The sequence below is a fragment of the Lissotriton helveticus genome, chromosome 7 (assembly GCF_964261635.1).
Source record: "Lissotriton helveticus chromosome 7, aLisHel1.1, whole genome shotgun sequence".
In the NCBI taxonomy this organism is placed as follows: domain Eukaryota; kingdom Metazoa; phylum Chordata; class Amphibia; order Caudata; family Salamandridae; genus Lissotriton; species Lissotriton helveticus.
This window is the reverse complement of record NC_136068.1, coordinates 625,871,223-625,891,887: the sequence shown is the minus strand read 5'-3', so window position 1 is coordinate 625,891,887 and position 20,665 is coordinate 625,871,223. Positions and strand designations below refer to the sequence as shown.

The window sequence follows — 20,665 nt, the reverse complement described above, 5'->3', positions numbered from 1 at the left end:
GTCGTCCTGTAACAGGAGTGGGAGGACTTGCTGAAGTGTGACCATATGGAAGTGATCTGATTGTATGTAAGCGTTGAGAGGTTTGAGGTCTAGAATAGGTCTCAGAGATCCGTCCTTTTTTGGAATAAAAAAGTACAGGGAATATACTCCCTTGTTCCGTTGATGTTTTGGAACTATCTCTATTGCATTTTTATGCAGTAGAGAAAGTACTTCTTGTTTGAGCAGCGTTAAATGATCTTGTGACATTGGACGCTGTTTGGGTGGTATGTTTGGGGGGGTAGATGTTAGTTCTAGACTGTAACCTGACTGAATTATTTGAAGCACCCACCTGTCTGATGTGATGTCCTCCCAGGCTGACAGGTGTTGCTGTATCCTTCCCCCGACAGGAGTGGAATGAGGCGGGGGAAGGGGAGGGGAGTCATTGGGTAGGGGTGGAGGCAGGGCGGGAGTTGTTATTCTTGCCTCTGCCTTTGTTGTTGTTACCGCGGTAACCTCCCCTTTGATAGCCCTTACCGTAGGTAGACTGAGTGGGGCTTTTATAACCTGTGGATGGTGTATCTGATGAATACCCTCTGCTCGCACCTCTATATGTGGAGCGACGAAAAGAACGTCTGGGAGCCTGCGACTGCAGTGCTCCCATAGATTGTGCTGTGTCCGTGTCTTTCTTCATTTTTTCGAGTGAGACATCTACCTTAGGGCCAAATAAGTGTTGTTCATCGAATGGCCTATTGAGTATGGCACTTTGGACTTCTGGCTTAAAGCCTGATAAACGCAGCCAAGCATGCCTGCGCAGCAGGACGCTAGTATTGACTGCTCTTGAGGCTGTGTCTGCTGCATCTAGTGCGCAGCGGATAGATGTGTTAGTAATAATTTTGGTTTCTTGAATTAGCTCACTAGCTCTATCCTTAAATTGATCAGGAAGATGTTGCATTATATCCTCGAGCTCATCACAGTGTGCTCTATCGTATCTGGCTAGTAAAGCTTGCGTGTTAGCAATGCGCCACATGTTTGCTGATTGTAAGGCTGTTCTTTTCCCTGGCGCATCAAGGAGTTTAGACTCCTTGTCAGGTGGGGGAGCTTCTCCTGATGTCTGAGAGTTAGCCCTCTTTCGTGCGTTGGATACGACTAGAGAGTCGAGGGGAACTGGTCCCTTTATATATGCTGGGTCAGATGGTGCAGCTTTGTACTTTTTCTCCACTCTTGGGTTTATGACTCTAGTCCTGACGGGGTCTTTAAAAACCTCAGGGGCATGTTTAACCACCCCTTTGAGCATTGGCAAAATTGTTGAAGACCGTTGTGCAGTGTCAAATGTGTCCAGGAGGAAGTCTTCCTCTACTGCATCTGAGTGCATGTCTACCCCATGGTATTGTGCTGCTCTGATTAGTAACTGGTTGAACCCAATGGTGTCTTCTGGTGGTGAAGGCCTAGATGGGTATATATCGTCTTGTGGGATGTATAGGACGTCCGGTGTATTGTTATCTACCCATGGGTCTGGCGAGTCTGGGGGATCAACTGGCTCTTGAGGATAAGCCCCTGTGTCTGGTTCATCATCCCCATTATCCCCATGTGTGCTAGATGGTACAGGGGAGAGAGGTGGTGAAATATGGGGTGGAGGAGTGGGTGCAAGAGCTGGGTGAGGTACATGCATAGGTGAGGTAGCCATGTCCTTTTTCCTCTTTGGGGCTGGAGCTGGTGTAGGCCTCTCTGGTGGTCGTTTCTTTGATAGTTTCAATCGACCAGTCTTTGGGTCTTTAACAAGAGTCTTTTGCTTTGGATCTGGAGCAAACAAGTCTCTTTCAGGAGTATGGCCTGTCGGCGTGGAAGGACGTTTCGGCACCGGTACGGCTTCTTTTGACCTTTTATCTTTCACGGGGGAAGCCGGTGTCTTTTTCGGATCCGAAGGCCTTTTTTGTTCCGTGTGTTTTTTCGAGTCTGACACTTTTTTCGGCTCCGACGGGTGCTTCGGCTCCGGTGGTTTTTTGGTGCCGGAAGCTTTCGGTTGCTCCGAAGTTGGCTTGGGTGCCGGGGGAACTGGGTGTTTTGGCGCCGATGGCTTCGGTGCGGTAGTAGATGGTTTTTTCGGTGCTGGTAATTGTGTGCCGGCACCGAGCGGGGGTCGACTCGAGCCCGAGTCTCCCGAAGGCCTTATCGACTTCTTGGCCGAGCCCGAAGGTGGGGCCGTCGAAGTATTGTCTCGGTATGTCTCGGTATGTACCCGAGCCCGAGGGCGGGGGTGTGACCGTAGCCTTTTTTGTGGGTGTCGAGGAAGTGTGGAGGTCGAAGATCTTACTTACGACCCGCTGCGCTGGAGTCAGTTCATCGACATCTGAATCTTCTGCCTCCGATTCGCTGTCGACGTCGTGTTCTTCTGGGACGTCGATGCCTTCTTGGAAAATGTCAACCGGAACCGGAGCCGAAGATCTTTGAGCCATTGTTCGTCTGGCTCTCCGGTCCCCGATAGTCTTTTTGGAGCGGAAAGAGGCACAGGCTGAACAGTCCTTGGCCTCGTGCTCCAGAGAGAGGCAGAGGTTACAGACCTCATGGAGGTCGGTGTGGGGAAACTTTGATCCACATTAAGGACACCGTTTAAATGGCGTCCTTTCCATTAGCTGGAGTCGAGGCCTAGTTGGGCCCGAAGGCCGTATTCGACGACCGGAATGGACGTCCTTGGAGTCAAAGAGTTGTGTCGACTGGAAAACGCCTTATAGAGTATTTTCTTGATGCCGATGAAGATTGCGCGTCAACGGTTAATCGGTTCCAACACGGAGCGCTGGAACCACATCCGAGCCCGGTGGCGGAAAAAAACAATTTGGGGATGGAGCCGATGCCCATGCGCAGTATCACCCAAGGGAGGAGTCACCTATCCCGTGACTTCCAAAGACTTTCTACAAGAACAACAAACTGCAAACATCTGGGTCCAACACTAGGTGGCCATCTATGCACAGTGTGCAATCTGCAGCTCATATGCCTCAAATATTATATATATATATATATATAGGGGAGGACGTGGGAATGAGATAGCGAACAATAAAGGGAAATTCAGGCTTATCACCCCATATTCATCAGGGGCGAAGGACCTAAGAGTGATGCTTAGAAAGAACTGGCACATTCTGTTGACAGACAATGTGCTCAAGGAGGATTTACCATCTTACCCATTATTGACATTCAGCAAGGCGAGATCAGTTGGCGACATGCTTGTCACCAGCCACTTGGAAAAACCTGCTCCGAGAACTAACACCCTACGGGAACAGAAAGGCTTTTACCCCTGCGGCCGCTGTAAAGCGTGCGCAGGTAGTAAAAGGGTCTTATCGTACATAATATCTGAAACAGGGAAGAAAATAACCATCAACAAATTCATCACCTGTAGTACGCAATATGCGGTCTATTGTTTGCATTGCACTTGTGGCCTTCGCTACATCGGCAGTACAATCAAAGAGCTGAAACTAAGAATATTGGAACATCTTAGGGCCATAGACAAAGCAGACCCTGCCTACCCGGTGGCTCGCCATTTTGCTGAAGCACATGGGCGGGACTGCAACAAACTGAAATATTTTGGATTAGATATTGTGCCACCAAGTGTGAGGGGCGGTGACCGCCTAAGGCGACTCCGGAGATTGGAGTCAAGTCTACGAAACATCCGAAAGGTCTAAATAGTGGGGAAGAGATGGCATTCCATCTAGGAAAATAAAAGATATATTCTACAGCATTGCAGGAAAAACTTAAATATCTCAGAAAGAGGGAATGGTAGTGCGGATTTCAGCTAGCCCTACCTTACTTCTGCAATGACTGTACCCCTGCCCAAAGGTATTACTTTGTCTGTCTGTTCCGTTTCAGTTACTTTGAATCTTTGTTCTGGAAATTCATGAATTTCTGATCTGTTATCTATGAACTTTTGGAATTTTTATAATGAACATCTGAGTACACAACAATTATGTTATTAATATGTTTATTAGATTCAGAATGTTTCTCATATATATGAATTTGTCTTAGTCAAAGAAGGTCTCATTTTTCTCAAACGCAGCCACTTAAGCACATAAATTCTTTGATTTTCTTATGAGAATGAATTAATGCTTAGTGAGAGTCTGCAGAGATAGAACTCATGATGGAGTTGAATTGTAGAATTTCCATGCAACTTTTTGCTGCCATAATTTGACGCATTCTAAGTATTCTTTCCCGGTATGAAATAGATATGTATCTGTGAGTACATAGAAATTTGTTGACATGAAATGATGAAGGATATTAGCCGATCCAGGGCGATTATTTGCTTATGTTGCAACTATTTTGAATAATAATATCCCGCTTTTTTCTAGGTGCCTTTGCCCATCTGTGGGCTTAAAAACATCTAAATGCATTCAAATGTTGAATAATATGATGTATTGTATATCATTCCAAGATGGCGCGCACTATGATCAGAGTGGGGTTAGTCCTTCGTTAGTTTTCATGATCATTGGAAAACTTTATCAACATGCCGGTGTCTGCTTCTGTGTAACACACACTGACGAAGGCAGCACGCCGAAACGCGTCTGTGTGAGCTTCCTCGCGAATAAAATCTAGCGTGGTTGGCATGTAACCCTCGAGTGCTGTTTTGTCTTCTTTTGTTAAAGCGAAGGAGAATTGGAGTGTTATATATATATATATTCTGTTTCTCCGTTTCACCACCCGTCGCTCCTCTTTGCCTCGGGTGCCTCCTTACCGGGATATATGATGTTAAAACGCATACTTTTACAACGCCTACTATTACAACGGGATTTTTACAACGCAAATACTATTACAACGCATGTATTTACAACGCAGTTTTTTACAACGCAGGTACCTTTACAACGCATACCATTACAACGTAAGTATTGGTAAGTATATATAATTATTTTAATTGTATATTATTTAAAATTATTTTTATTTAATGTAATTGTATTTAATTTAATTTAATTTAAATTAATTTAATTTTATTAATTTAATTTATATTTAATTTCATTTTATTTTTTCTTGTACCCCTTTATCTAAAATTCCCAAAACTGACCATAAACCCTAAAAATACCCCTTTACCCAAAAACTGAAAACTGACCCTATACCCTAAAAATACCCCTTTACCCAAAAACTGAAAACTGACCCTGAACCCTAAAAATACCCCTTTACCCAAAAACTGAAAACTGACCCTGAACCCTAAAAATACCCCTTTACCCAAAAACTGAAAACTGACCCTGAACCCTAAAAATACCCCTTTACCCAAAAACTGAAAACTGACCCTAAACCCTAAAAATACCCCTTTACCCAAAAACTGAAAACTGACCCTGAACCCTAAAAATACCCCTTTACCCAAAAACTGAAAACTGACCCTGAACCCTAAAAATACCCCTTTACCCAAAAACTGAAAACTGACCCTAAACCCTAAAAATACCCCTTTACCCAAAAACTGAAAACTGACCCTGAACCCTAAAAATACCCCTTTACCCAAAAACTGAAAACTGACCCTGAACCCTAAAAATACCCCTTTACCCAAAAACTGAAAACTGACCCTCAACCCAAAAAATACCCCTTTACCCAAAAACTGAAAACTGACCCTGAACCCTAAAAATACCCCTTTACCCAAAAACTGAAAACTGACCCTGAACCCTAAAAATACCCCTTTACCCAAAAACTGAAAACTGACCCTAAACCCTAAAAATACCCCTTTACCCATAAACCCAAAAATGACCCTGAACCCTAAAAATACCCCTTTAAAAAAAAACTAACATATAACATTTTAAATATAATTATATACTTACTTATACTTACGTTGTAATGGTATGCGTTGTAAAAGTACCTGCGTTGTAAAAAACTGCGTTGTAAATACATGCGTTGTAATAGTATTTGCGTTGTAAAAGTCCCGTTGTAATGGTAGTGCGTTGTAAAAAATGCGTTGTAATGTGTGTTTACCTCCTTACCGCACGGTGAAGTGCGTGAATATTCAGAAACACACGGTCCTCACTCCCAGGTCCGTTCCACAATTAAGGGCACTCGCAGCTCTCTCACGTTGTTTTTCATTGCCATAGTTTACTTTTAGGCACTGCACAATCGTATCAACAAACGCGTTTCGGCGTTGCCGCCTTTGTCAGTGTCGATCGATACATACTATCATGCTGTTTAAATAAAGTTACAACGTAACATAGTCACGTGATTAAAACCAAAGTAAGAAAAAATGAAAATAAAAGAAGGCACAGTGAATTCTCTACATTACTGTGGCGGCCATCTTTCAAGGTCAGAGAAACGCTATATCCAATGATAGTGTCTTGCCATACAACATACAAGCTATCAAAGACTTTCATTTCGTCGTAATTCAGCAATATTTACAATGTACATTTCATTTTGGTCATTTCTTGCCATTTAATCTTTTGATGTTTGTTAAATTTGATAAATTTATTTCGCCCTGGATGGGCTTACCCTGTTCTATTCACAGGTCTGTTTTCAGTGCTTCCTTTTCATTTTAATTTAAAATTTTAAAAAAATTTTAATGGCCTTTTTTGTGCCAACAAATTTCGCATTTTCGCATAGAAATATTGCCCTGAATGGGCCAAAATGTGAAAATGTCAGTTCTCATAGAGGGAGTGAGATTGCAGGTAAACATTCAGTGTTAGTATATTTTCTTACAGTTATCATCGACATTTTATCCAATATGTACCCACATTTCTTCCTCATTATTGAGGCCTGTCGGGCTCTTTGTCTGTAGCATTATTATATATCGTGATTCGAGGGTTCTTAGTTTTTTCACCCAGTCTCCCCCCGTTCAGATTTTGTTAACTGATCTAGGATGAAGAATGAGAGCAGATTGCTGTTACTTTGATGCATTTTTTCATAATGTCGAGCCACCGGGTAACTCTGGTCCCTGGTGGTAATCGCACTCATGTGCTCCAGTACCCTCAATTTTGTCTGTTTGATAGTGCTTCCCACATGTCTTTTACCACATGGGCACACCAGACAATACACAGTGAACTCTGAGTGACAGTTCAAAAGTTTGGATATTCTAATCTTATTAGATCTTCCTGGGACCTCAAATTCCTTCACTTTGCTACAGTTTTTGCAGGCTTTACACTTCATACAGGGATAAAATCCCAGAATAGGGGTCTTCTTCTTACATTTGGGGTCATGATGGCTATTGACCAGTAGATCTTTCAGCGAGTGTCCCTTCCTGTAGGTGACTAGTGGGTAGTCGGATAATAGTTTGCCCACTACACTGTCAGACTGCAAGATATGCCAGTTCCTTCTCAGGATCTGGAAAAATTCTGGGGACTTTTCTGTAAAATTTGTTATTAGTCTCACCTTCATATCCTTGGGTTTTGCCCTTTCTACTAGTAGTTCATTCCTGGTGACAATATCGCTTCTTCTTTCTGCCTCCATTAACACCCCCTTGCAATACCCCCTTTGGGAGAACCTTTGTCTGGATTCTAATCTAGCTTTCACAAACTCCTCTTCCGTTGAACAATTCCGCTTGATTCGCAGGAATTCTCCCAGGGGAATGTTATTAACTACGCTCCTCAGGTGGCAACTTCCTGCATGCAGGATTGAGTTTCCCGCCGTAGGCTTTCTATACAGGGAAGTCTCAATTTTTCCCTCCTGGACATATACTCTTAGGTCCAGGTAGTATACCTCTTGCTTATTGATGTTGCTGATGAACTTGAGATTCTGTTCATTTTCATTTAGAATCTCGATATACTGTTCAGCCTCACTCTCTGTTCCGCGCCACACGATAAACAGATCATCAATGTAGCGCGTCCATAGCACTATTTTTTCCACCCATTTGCTGTTTGTATCCGCCCAGGCCACGTGCTCCTCCCACCAGCCCACGAAAAGATTTGCGTAGCTGGGGGCGTAGCACGTGCCCATCGCGGTCCCCTGTTGTTGTAGGTATAACTGTCCTAAGAATAGAAAGATGTTATTTTTCAGACAGTATTCTGTAAGTTCTATCAGCATACAATTATGCGTTCTGTATTTCAGTGCCCTCCTATCTAGGAAGTATCTCATGGCTTTCAAGCCATCATCATGTCTAATTGCAGTGTACAGGCTGGTAATGTCCAGTGTTATCAAAACAAAGTCATTTTCCCATGCGACACCTTGAATAATTCTTAAGAAGTCTTTTGTATCTTTCAGATACGAACTTAGATCCCGCACTAATGGTGCTATGAAATTGTCAATGTATGTGGAGGTTTTTTCCAGTAGGCTCTCCTTCGCCGATACCATAGGTCGACCAGGTCGACCAGGTGGCCAGATTCTGCTCTTGTGGACCTTGGGCAAAAGATAAAAGGTTGCCAGTTGAGGATGTTCACATTTTAGATTATTCCAGTCTTTCATGTCCATTATGCCCTTTTCCTTCCACTTTGTGATTAAGGTATGAAAGTTCAATACACTCTCATTGAAAATTCCTCTTTTCACTGGGGAATAGTGTTCCTGATTCCTCAACTGGGATAGTGCTTCATCCTCATATTGTTGTTTATTGAGGACGACTACGTTCCCCCCTTTGTCACTGGGCTTAATTACAATATTGTCATCTTCTTTCAGGCCCTTTATCAGTGTCCAGTCCGTTTTACTCAAATTCCTCCTCATACTATTGAATTTAGTTTTTTGTAAATCCTTGATTTCTTCAATTACTACCTCTTGGAATGTGTCTATGACATTGTGTGTTCCTTTGGGGATACATTTAGATTTGATGGTCATCATACTTTTGCAACCACGTTGTTTAATACCTCCTTCTTCCAGCAGTTGTGTCAATGCTGGTGTCGGTTCGCTTTGAGAACTCCCTTCATCCAATAGTTCCCGTGCTACACTCAGTGCTGCCGTATCCCTGCCAGTGAGTGTATCCAACTTTGTTGATTCATCCGATGGTACTAATTCGTTCGGTTTGGGGTGCATAGTATGTATTTTCAAGAGTTTCACTTTCCTTACGAATTTGTAAAGGTCTATACGCGTTTGAGTATAGTCAAACACTGGTGTGTGGCAAAATGTCAATCCTAACTGCAAAAGTTCTTGTTCTTTGTTTGATAAAATTCTATCAGATAGATTGATTATTGTCTTAGTTGCAGAATCATCTTCCATTATTTCCATTTTCCTCCTCTGCTGCGGGTCACTACCGGAGTAGAACGACCCGTTTCTGCTTTTTTTGCCCCTCCTCGTTTTCCTCTTGTGGCATCTGGGGGATGTGTTCTGGCCGCCGGTCTTTGTCTCAAGCCCCTTATAAGTTCGTATTCCTGAAAAAACGGAGGGGTCGTGGAGGTAGAAGGTTGTTCCTCCGTCTCTCTCCTTTCTCGGTTGGCACCCTCTTGTTATCCCCTCGGATGGATTCGTCCTCTGATAATTCGGATTCCTCTGTGCTCGTTTGTGTTACTTGTGGAACGGACCTGGGAGTGAGGACCGTGTGTTTCTGAATATATATATATATATATATATATATATATATATATATATATATATATATATATATATATATATATATATATATATTAGTTATAAGCTCCGGGGTCCCGCACATGGGCGGAGATAATTCACTGCTTATGACTATTGATGAGTATCCCCTGGAAGAGAACTGTGCTTTCGCCCAAATTTGACCATTGTAAGTGCTTTGCTTTTGTACATCCACAATTGGCTACTGGAGTACCCTTGTTAGTCCCAAGTCCCTAGTGTAGGAAGCTGGCTTTGTATATACCAGACCAAAGTAATGTATAGTGTGCACGGAGTACGGGGGATCCCCAAAGGGATATCGAGGCTAACGTAGAGAACACCGTACTCTCTTTTGTGGTAGTGTGGTTGAGCAGTCAGACTTATCAGAGGGTCACGTTAAGCATTTATTGTACACACTCAGACAAGAAATTATGTCACACACTCAAAGACTGAATCCAAATGGTTTGTATAAAAAAACACTCCTCGAACGTCAGGGCAAGACGCCAGATAAAGACTCATCTTCCCGTAGAGCACCTAATTTTTCAGAAAGAGTTCCCAAGCTATATACGCAACTTTACTACCGGAAAATTGCTGGCTTCGTCTTCAATTGTGTACTTAAAAGCAGTTACCAATCCTACGCATCACGCTTTTAAACTGAGAGTGATTTCATAACGGAATACTTCCTAGAGTCTTCTAGGCTCGAAGCTTTAGGTTGCTGTAGTGCAGCCATTTTTGAAGAACTACCTCCAGTGGTTTGACTTATCGTGCGTTCCTCTCTCAGCGATTTAACGTCTTCAGCGTATATATATTCGAGATCCAGATTTTTTTATTCTTACTCGTCGTCAAGGATCACAGACAACATTATCAGTTCCATCAAGCATCTTGTTGCGCCCCTGACGAAGGGAATCATTCCCGAAATGCATTGGGACTGGATTATTTGTTTTCAATTGTTTATTTCAATTATTTTTCCTATTTAGACAGCAAATTTATTGTCTAGAATAGGATAATGAAACAATGAATGTTTATTCAAAAAGAATACACAGTACATTTTTTTTAATTATGATAAGATTTGTTACGATTAAAATTTGAAACAATACTTAAATATTAGAAACTTTGCAGTTTATACAGGCAGATGGAGTTCTGCTACAGGTAGTGCGGGCATGGTCTAATGACGTCAGTCACTAGTTTATACCTCATTCTTCCCTTCGCCTCCGCCACCTGAGGGGTGGGGTTGGCACAGGTGGGCACACCTCCATTCCTGGCTAGGTTTTCCCAGCGGTTCTGGCGCCTAAAATGGGGGTCAGAACCAGTGGGAGCCATTTGTGCATAGCAGCAAAAGGGTGGGGGCAGCAAAACAAGGCAGCAGGCTTTAGAAGCTACCTCTGAGGACCCTGCCCATACTGGGGGTGGAAGCATGACACCTCTGCCCAGGATGGACTTTGTTTCCAGACCTAGAGAGCTCTCTATCCAGGGGTCCGGAAATCTGTCTAGTGGTGGCAGATGGCTGGGAGCCAGTCATGAACCACACCAGGGTTGATAATTTTTCAGGGGGTATTTCTAGGATGCCCTTTTAGTACATTTGTCATTAAATCCCACACTGGCATCCGTGTTGGTTTAATGTCCTGGGAACTTTGATACCAAACCTCCCAGACTTCAGTTAAGCCATCAAGGAGCTGTGGAGTTCTTGTTGACAAACGTCCAGTCCGTGTACTCAAAATGGCTCCACTGCACTTACAATGTCTGGGTATGACACAGACACTGTAGGGGCATAGTGTTCTTGCAGCTATACCCTCACCTGGATCTGGTGCACACTGCATTTAAGGTCTGCTAGAGGGGTGACGTACCCATGCCACAGGCAGTGTTTATGAGCATGGCACACAGGGGTGTGTGCCTTGTAAACTCTTCAGTTTGGTCTGCACCAAAACACACAGCCAGCAATGGCAGGGTTGGGATCTTTGGGAGAGGGGTCTTGGAGGGTAGCAAAATACATGCTGCAGCACTCAGAGGCCCTTTCTGGTTACAAGGCCCATAGTACCAGGGTTACCTTTTATAAAAAAAATTACATGTGACCCAGAGGTGTGGCAATTGTGGGTACAAAATACAATTTTATGAAAGAACACAGGTGCTTGGGCCTGGTAAGTAGGATCCCAGCACACACTCAGTCAAGCTGACATCAGGTATCAGGCAAAAAGTTAGGGAGTAACCATGCAAAAAGGGTCACTTTCCTACATGGTGTCTAAAAAGATGTAATATACAGTCACATTTTGATCACCCCACTTCCTCACAATGATAATCTATCTATTCAAGGTTACTCTTGTGGATATTCAGATTTATGCCAATATTATCTGTAAAATAATTTGATTGTAAAGACAACTAGGAAGGTACTTTTTATTGTGTGCACAGGTTTAACGGTCCAGCCTTCTCTAGTCTGACAAGGACCCAACCCCATTCATTCAAACTTAACTTTCTGGGATGTTACTTATGCATCTTGTGAGAGGACTCTTTCACAATTTGCCTTTTGTTTTTATAATTTTTTTATTTTTAGATTCGTCAGGAGACTTACCTGAGGGAGAGTAAAGGGAATGTTTAGGGGTCCCCTTATGGGCATATCTTAAACATAGCTCAGCTTTCCAAACCCCCGGAAGGTCTTTAGTTGCATGATAACAAAGGAGTCACATGTAGAAGGATTGTGTTCTGGCCCTAGACATTACATGCAGATCAAGTGGGGTTCAGACAGGAACTTCTGCTTTGAATTATGTTGGCAGGGATTGAACCCGGTTATCTGAACTGACAACTGACCTAGTCTCCATGAACTGACAATAACACTAGGAAGCATCATTTAAATACCAATTGTTAGCACTTCCAGGGTGGACAGACTAGTGACAGGAGTTACATAGCAGGAGCTATTGGCTGCTAGGAGAAAAAGTTTAAGGATCCGTCTTACCCTCCGAGATAGCCATAAGGTGAGGAGTTTTCTGGAAGACGCATCAGAGTGTGTGTGAGTGTGTGTGAGTGTGTGTGAGTGTGTGTGTGTGTGTGTGTGTGTGTGTGTGTGTGTGTGAGAGTGAGTGTGAGAGAGTGAGTGAGTGAGTGAGTGTGTGTGTGTGTGTGTGTGTGTGTTTGTGTGTGCGTGCGTGTGTGTGTGTGTGTGTGTGTGAGAGAGAGAGAGAGAGATTGAGGGGTTTGAACTAGAAGAAAGCTACTAAAGAAATGCCTAATCAGATAGTTTTGGATGACAAAAGCACTTTAAAATGCTGGTCTTACATATGAGTCTTTATTGTTGCCAAGTTAACTTATAAAGAGAGCAGTCAACATCAGAAAGCAGTGACAGACATCTATCTGAGAGTTGATGACATTAATGGCAAGAGGACCGCCTTCTGGGTGTGTACAGCGCAGGAGTATACATGAGACATTGGGTAACAGGAGAAGAACAAAAAAGGCCAGGCTCATCTGTAGAAGCGGACACCTCTCTTATCCAAACTGGAAAGGCGTGGTTGTTTCTTGTGGAAAAGGCAAAGGAAGGAAAAAGGTTTACACTTCTGGACATCTCTGTCCTACAGAACTGAGTGGAAAAAGGGTGTGTGTTTCTGTTGGTGTGTGTGAAATTACAGGAAGGAAGAGTAGTCATGCTTACTTGTAAATATAGACATAGCTAGTCTATTCAATGGTTTCGCAGAGACTGGTCATATGTACAGGATCAGACGGAGAAGGGATCATAGAAAGAGAACGCAAAATCTAGGCTTACCTGTAGATATGAACATCTCTTGTTTGTCCAATCCTATGGCACCGGTCCTGTGCTTGAGCATCCATTGTGGGGTTCCAGTCACTGTCGTAGAAAATCACAGTGTCTGCCCCCGTAAGGTTGACACCGACTCCACCACTGCGTGTTGATAGGATGAAGCAGAAAATGCGCTTGTCAGCATTAAACCGGTCCATGAGGGACTAGAAATTAAAACAAAATTAAAAATGGAGACTACTCAGAGGATGTCAAAGCACAAGACAATAACATGTGCAACACAGTGTGATGGTCACAACCAGAATGTGGTAGAACAGAAAGAAGACAGTCACATATCCGGCTGAAACTGGACAAAAGATAACTTAGCTGCAATTCAATTTCTCCAACATTGCTCGCTTTCATATAGTAACATCCTTTAATCATTCCCCTGCTCATCAGCCTGGGGATCCCTGGTAACTTTAAATAGGAGTAAAGAATGTTGAATGGCCATAGGTCTCAAAAAGCATGTTTGCTTAGTAGCACATCCAGCTCATTTGAAGCAACTTGAACTTCAGCCAATTAGGTGGAAGTACTGAGCCTCCTAATCCCCCTTACAGGTAACCATAGCAAAGCTTTCACAGCACGAGAGTGAGGAGTAGATTGTATAAATGAGGCTCCGACTAGGAAGGAGGGAGAATCGCAGGTGAATATATGAAAGATACAGATGCTGGGGACTTGGAGTAAAAGGTAATTAGAAGGATATCTTCTCCAGCGCTGGATCTTTCATATATACACATTAAATCAGAATAGCAAGCAGTGCATAACATTAATAGATAAAAAGGTACACAGACTTATTCCTTGCAGGAACAGGCTGCGGAGGTCTGCCTGCCCCATTGCTGAATCGGCTGCTGCATAGAGGTCCAGGTGTCTGATGAGTGTGTGCCTGCACAGCAGATGTTTTGCAGGAACATACCAGAGTAGAATGCAGCAGTCACCACGATTCCCACAGAATGCAACATTGCTCTTCCCTGGGGTGGTTGCTTTGGCTTGTTGTGGCAGAAAGTGATGCAGACTCCTAGCCATTATGCTATAGATGAGTTGGATAGGGATCTACGTATTCGTCAAAGGAAATAAAGAGCTGATCAGATGAGCTCACAACATTGATCTCGTCCATGTAAGTTTATGCACCTGCATACCTCTAGTGGGTGCAAAACCCTTTCTGTTGATGCTGCAGGACTGGGAAAGAAAGACCGCAGAATGACAGGTGTGGGAAAGTGGGTTTTGTTTGCAGTAATTCCCCACTTTTTGCCAGACTACTGATGCACATTTACTTGGTGTGCCCTAAGTCCCTGCCAGTCAGGTTCCCCGGGCCTGTTTTCTTTCCCCAAAACGAAACTCAATTGGCTTCTCTGACCACAGGTCAGCCCCTGGTAAATGGTACCACAGATACCCAGGACACTGTGACTAGAGAAGGCCTCTAAGGGCTGCAGCACTTATTGTGCCACCCATAGAGGTCCTGTACCACTACACTCACACACTGCCTTTGCAGGCTGTGTGTTTTGGTGCAGAACAATGTGAAGAGTCAACATGGCACACTTCTGTGTGCCATGCCTACACCCCACTGCCCTGGCATGGATCAGTCACCCCACTAGTTGGGTGCACTATACCAGTGGTGAGGGTACAGGTGCATGAGCCATGTACCCCTACAGTGTCTAAGTCCATTCTTAGACACTGTAAGTGCAGTGCTACCATCAAGAGTATATGGTGCTGGGTGTTGGTCATTACAAACTCCACAGCACCATAATGGCTACACTGAAAGCTGAGAAGTGTGGTATCAAACGTCTCAGCACATTAAACCCACACTGATGCCAGTGTGGGATTTAATGTAAAATGCACACAGAGGGCATCTCAGATATGCCCCCTGAAAAGTAACCCACCCCTAGTGTCCCGACTGAGTGGCTGCTTAGGCTGCCAACAACAGACATGTTTCTGGGCCCCTGGGTCGAGTTCTCGGGGCCTTAAATAATGTACTTCCTGGGACGAGGTGCCAAGTCTCCTCCCCCAGGATGGGCAGGGTTCACAAAGGGGAAGCTTCAAATGCATGCCGCCTTTGTGAGCTTCCCCATGCCACTTACTGCTTTCAGCAACTGGTCCCCACTGGTTCTACCCCCCACTTTGGGCGGGAGAACCGACAGAAAAAAGAAGTGAGGGAGAGAAGTGTGCCCACCTCTGCCCACTCCAGCCCTCAGGTGGGGGAGGCGAGGTGAAGTACAACTGACTCCCCGCTATCTTGAAGATAGGGGGACCCAACCAACCCGGGACAGGCTCCTCCCCCCTCCGACTGGAGGGTGGCACAATAGGGGGTGTACCCACCCCAGGGAAGGGACCCGTTGCCCTCTAAGAATAGAAGGACAGAACAGCAGTGCAGCCAGATAAGAAGAAAAAGATGCCCACTGACTTGGCCCCAGCCCAAAAGGCCTGTCTCCCCTCGAACCTGCTCCTGCTAAATCCTTGTGTGTCCTGCAGCCAGCAACCTCGAAAACCCCGGAGGACCTGCCTGTCTTCACTTCCAAAGACTGCTTCTCCCGTGAACAACAGATTTGTTCAAATGCAACCTCTGGCAGCAGCCAGAAACCGCAAATCCAGCCCACTCTGCACCCGCCGAACTCGGCCCAAGCCATTCTACGGGCGGCCAGAGAGAAAGGGGAAATCAGTCCCCAGGGCAACTCCCTGTCTACACCACTGCGGTTCAGGCGGCTCGCCTTGAGTTCCTACCGGCAATACGACTCCAAAAGCATGAGATTTCCTACTCATTGGCATACCATGCCAAACTGTGCCTCAAACAAGGCTCCAAGGCTCATCTTTCCGGATCCCAGAGAGGTGTTGGCATTTGCTAAAAAACTGGACAGGTCACATCGTTCTTCGCCTGCCAACTCCCAAGTTGCTGCTGATGACAATCTTTGTGATAAGGACTGACCTGTTGGCAAGCTCTGTTTTTATGCTCTTGGGACTTTGTCACTCAGGCTCTCAGTTTGAATGGTGACAACTGAATCAACGTTGCCTCCTAGGCCATCACAGTTCATATCTTTGCTGCTGGCATTGTGTCCTCCACTTCTTGATGCTCATTCCTTCTTGTGTGACACCACTTATGGCTTGGCCACCCTGTCTTTCTGGCAGGGCATATGCTGAGCGTTGCCGTGCCCCCACGGGATGATTCCCTTCACGGACAGTCCTTTCCCTTCCTAGTTGTGTGTCCCTGGGGTGGGAATAGGTGGTACCTCAGCCTGATTGGGGGTTGGTGTGGGAGCTGGGATGTGTTTTTTTTTGGGTTTCTTTGTTTTGGGGGTGGGCTTGGGTGGTTGGGTGTTGGGGGCTTGGGATTTGCGACCTCCCAAGCATGCAATACTGTTCTCTTCAGCACCAGCTCATATACCGAGCCCTTTCCTGCCATGTCTCCTCTCTCCTGCTGTCCAAACTCCTGTTGGGGGGATTGTATTGTCTGATTTGTTGCCTCCTTTGAGGATCTTGTTATATTTTCGATTGTACTATTTCAATGTGATTCCACGGTTATCGCACTGCTACTCTCTCTCATTATCCAGTGCACCGCTCAATGCATTTGCACACAGTTTCTGCCTTCTCCTTCACTCTTTTTCGGCACTCCGTCCCTTGACACAGCGCCATGACTGACACTACACTCTGGACCTGGAATGTCCGTGGGCTTAACGACCACTGCAAGGCACGACTGGTCCATGCCCACCTCATTTGGCAAAGGTGGACATTTGTTTTTTTCACAAGAGACCCATCTGTTACCGGCTACCTCCTCCAGACTTCTTTCCCGACATTGGGGTGAAATCAACTCCTCCTTCTACTTCAACTATTCACGGGTGTGTCCATACTGCTGCGCAAAGGGCTCCCATGGCAGACCTCTCAAGTGTTCATTGACTCTGGGGGGCGATTTGTGATTCTACATGGCACACTACTGGCCCCGCCTCGGAAGCTTGTTGCTTTGTATGGACCAAATTGCGACAACACAGACTTCTTGGCGCAAGTCTGGCACCACATCTCATCCTTTGGGCCAGCTGTGCTCCTCTGAGTGGGGTGATTTTAATGTAGCCTTGTCCACCACTTTAGATGGGCACTCATCCATCCCCCCCCCCCTCTCCCGCGCGCGGCTTCAAGCCTTAGCTCCATTCTCTCGGACAACTCCCTGTACGATGCGTAGCGTCATGCCCACCCTGCTGCGTGGGAGGGCACACCTGTGTGACTGGTACCCGCGGCTGCTGGTCCCGTCTAGATTTGTGGATCACTACTCCGGATGCCTTGGTCTGGTCACCTCCGTTGATCATATGGCGCACACTCTTTCAGATCATGCTCCCGTTCGCCTATGCCTTAGTCTTCCACATTCACCCTGTCGTGCCTTCTCCTGGCGGATTCCCCCTAACGCGCTACGCGACTCGGTATTCTGTGACGAAATACAAACCGCGAACGCAAATTATTTCGAGCTCAACGAGGGTACTGTGGACTCCCCGTCCATGCTTTGGGAAGGGTTTAAAACTGTCATTCGTGGGGAATGTATCTCCAAGCAGTCTGGCGTCCTCTGCTCCACCCGCGGCACTCTTGACAAATTGGAAGGGGAGATTAAGGTACTCGACACTTCTCACACCCGGGACGCGCACCCTGCCACACTTGCTCAGATACGCGGGAAATTCACTGACTTTGCCGACGAGGCCAACATAGAACTTGCATTTCTCGGTAGGGAGGCACGGGCACGCTGCTTCGGTGAGGGTGATCGCCCTGACAAAACCCATGCCAACCTCCTCCGTCAGCCTGAGCTGCATCCTACATCACCGCCCTTCAGGATAGCGACCCTGCCCGTACTACCTCCGCTAAGGAAATTAAAGCGCGCTTCACTGCAATTACGCACAACTCTACACGGCTGGATCGGTACCACTGCGTGAGGTACTCAACCAATTTCTGAGCACCCTTCAGCTCCTTTGGCTTGGCAATTCCCATCGGGAATTCCTTGATGAGCCCTTCTCTAAAGAAGAAATTCTAGCGGCAATCAACAGTATGCCCGGTGACAAGTCCCCCGGCTCGGATGGCCTGCTGCCCTCCTTCTATAAAGCTTTTGCCCGGCTTTTGATTCCTCATCTAGCCTCCATATATAACGAGTCTTTTGAAACGGACCAGTTCCCCCCCCCTCGTCGATGCACAAAGCATTGTTGACTCTGCTCCTAAAGCCAGACAAACCACCTGAGCAGCGAGACTCCTATCATCCTTTATCCCTCATCAATACAGACAATAACATTTTTGCCAAATTGTTTGCTTTCCGTCTCCTTCCTCTCATGCCGCTCATCGCCCACCCAGACCAGTCTGGTTTTATTCCCGGTCGCGTGACCTCTCACAACCCCCGGACCATTTTCTTCGCTCTCAATCAAATTAATCCTGCGCTCCCGGCAGTGGCCGCCCTGCTCAATGTCACCAAGGCCTTCAATACCTTGGAGTAGCCCTTCCTGTTTTATCTCCTCCCCGGTTGGGTTTTAGCCAGGTCTTCTTATGCAAAGAGCTACTCCTTTACACTCTTCCTACTGCCCGTCTCTGTATAAATGGACAGATCTCGGAGCCCATCCCCATCGGGCGCGGTACTCGGCAGGGTTAGCCGTTGTCCCCCATGCTATTCGCTGTTGCAATGGAACCCCGCGGCTTGTCTACGCCAAAATCACTCAGAGAGGCATTGGTTTTGCGGCTCGTGCTCTCCTAGTCTATGTATGCGGATGACATTACTCTTTATGTCCGCAATCCCCAAGAGAACCCTAGCCCACTGGTCGGTGAGGGGATATGTTTTGGTGGCTACTCCGGAATTCAGGTCAACTGGAATAAGTCTGTACTATTCCCCCTCACAAACGCCACAAAAGGATAAGTTGCTTACCTGTAATCCTAGTTCTCTTCCAGGGGTATCCTCATCAAAGTCATAAGCACTGAATATTCCCGCCCATGTGCGGGAGCACGGAAACAATATAAAAATATATATGTAAAAAACACATATATCTAACTCCACATATATGTATGTACAGGAGAGACGAGAATAACACCTCCGCACTCAAGTCTGGCCTCATTCTTGTGGCCGACTGGATGCGGCGAAATTGTCTCAAGCTGAATGGGGAGAAGACAGAGGTGGTCATTCTGGGTCGGAACAAACATCTTTGGGGCCCCCATCATTGGCCCACTGAACTTGGCAATGCGCCCATGCCATCCACTGCAGTTCGTAACCTGGGCGTCATCATTGACGACAGGCTAACCATGAAGCAACAGGCCACTAAGGTTGCAGCCATCTGCTTCTCAACCCTGCGGTGGCTTCATAAGATTCTGTGGATGCTTCCCCTCTCCTCTCGCAGAACCGTAGTCCAGGCACTTGTAACATCACGCCTGGACTATGGCAATATTCTTTACCTGGGCGCAGATAAAGCCATCATACATGTGCTCCAGGTCGTACAAAATGCGGCTGCGCGCTTGTTGAAGAACGTCCCTAGACGCACTTCAGCTGCTGGCGCGTTGCATGACCTCCATTGGCTGAGCGTTCCCGAACGTGTTAAATTCAAGGCGCTCTGTTATATGTTCAAGGCCAGGCAGGGTAGCGCTCCAACTTATATCCAAGGGTTGGTAACACCTTACATACCCTCGCGCCCACTAAGGTCCTCGGACACTGGCAATTTCACAGTGCCAAGATTTAAGTTGGCAAGAATGGGAGGTCGCTCCTTTTCTGTTTTAGGCCCGAAGTACTGGAACTCCCTCCCACTAGCACTAAAGTCAGAGACCAACCTACTACATTTCCGTAAGGCTTTGAAGACCCTTCTGTTTAAGCGCAGTTAAATGTTGATCGCGGCCTCAAGTCAGGTGCTGCCTAGTCCTTTCTTCTACAGTCTGTCCCTGGCGCCGGGAAACCCACTGTGGGTAGCTGTGCGCGGTAAAAGCTTAAATAAATAAAATAAAATAAATAAATATATTATTTTTCTCATACCAATGCAGCCCCAAAAAGAGGCTAACACAATGTAAAACCTTGTACATGTACTGCAATTATAAAGGAAACAAAGCATATTAAATCAAATATCCTTTGAATTTTGTGTTTTAATGAGTAAAACCACTCATAACTCCTGAAAATTGCTCATAAAAAGACATTGTTAGCCTCAGGCTGCATTGAAAAGCAATAACATAGAAAATGAAAGCATTTTCAATCAAAAAACTGGCACTGTGCCTTTAACCCGTTCAGCGCGGCGCGAATTTTCGCGCCGTGCTGGACATTCTTAAAAACGGGTGTGGTCATGACGGAACGGTTTCGTCATGAGCACAGCTCAACCGACGCTCATGACGGAACCGTTCCGTCATGAGCATGGAAGAGGTTAAGGCAGCCATGAACCCAGGCTTCCCATCATGCCTCAGGGGTGACAGTTAGATCAGTTGTTCTTTGCATAACCCTGATGTCCGGGCTAAATACACATATGAAAACGTACAGCTCTCATTTACCTGGGGAGGCGGGTGGGTTGCTTA

At 45.7% G+C, this 20,665-nt stretch overlaps 1 protein-coding gene across 4 annotated transcripts in view; it reads right to left on the bottom strand.

Annotated features, from left to right (window-relative positions):
- Nucleotides 1-20,665, bottom strand: part of SRCAP (Snf2 related CREBBP activator protein) — a 1,816,344-nt gene that overhangs the window by 314,073 nt on the left and 1,481,606 nt on the right. For all 4 annotated transcript variants that reach the window (XM_078652845.1, XM_078652844.1, XM_078652847.1 and 1 more), the window contains one exon: nucleotides 13,151-13,347. In XM_078652845.1, the coding sequence (XP_078508971.1) occupies nucleotides 13,151-13,347 (197 nt within the window). The remainder of the gene's footprint in view (nucleotides 1-13,150; nucleotides 13,348-20,665) is intronic.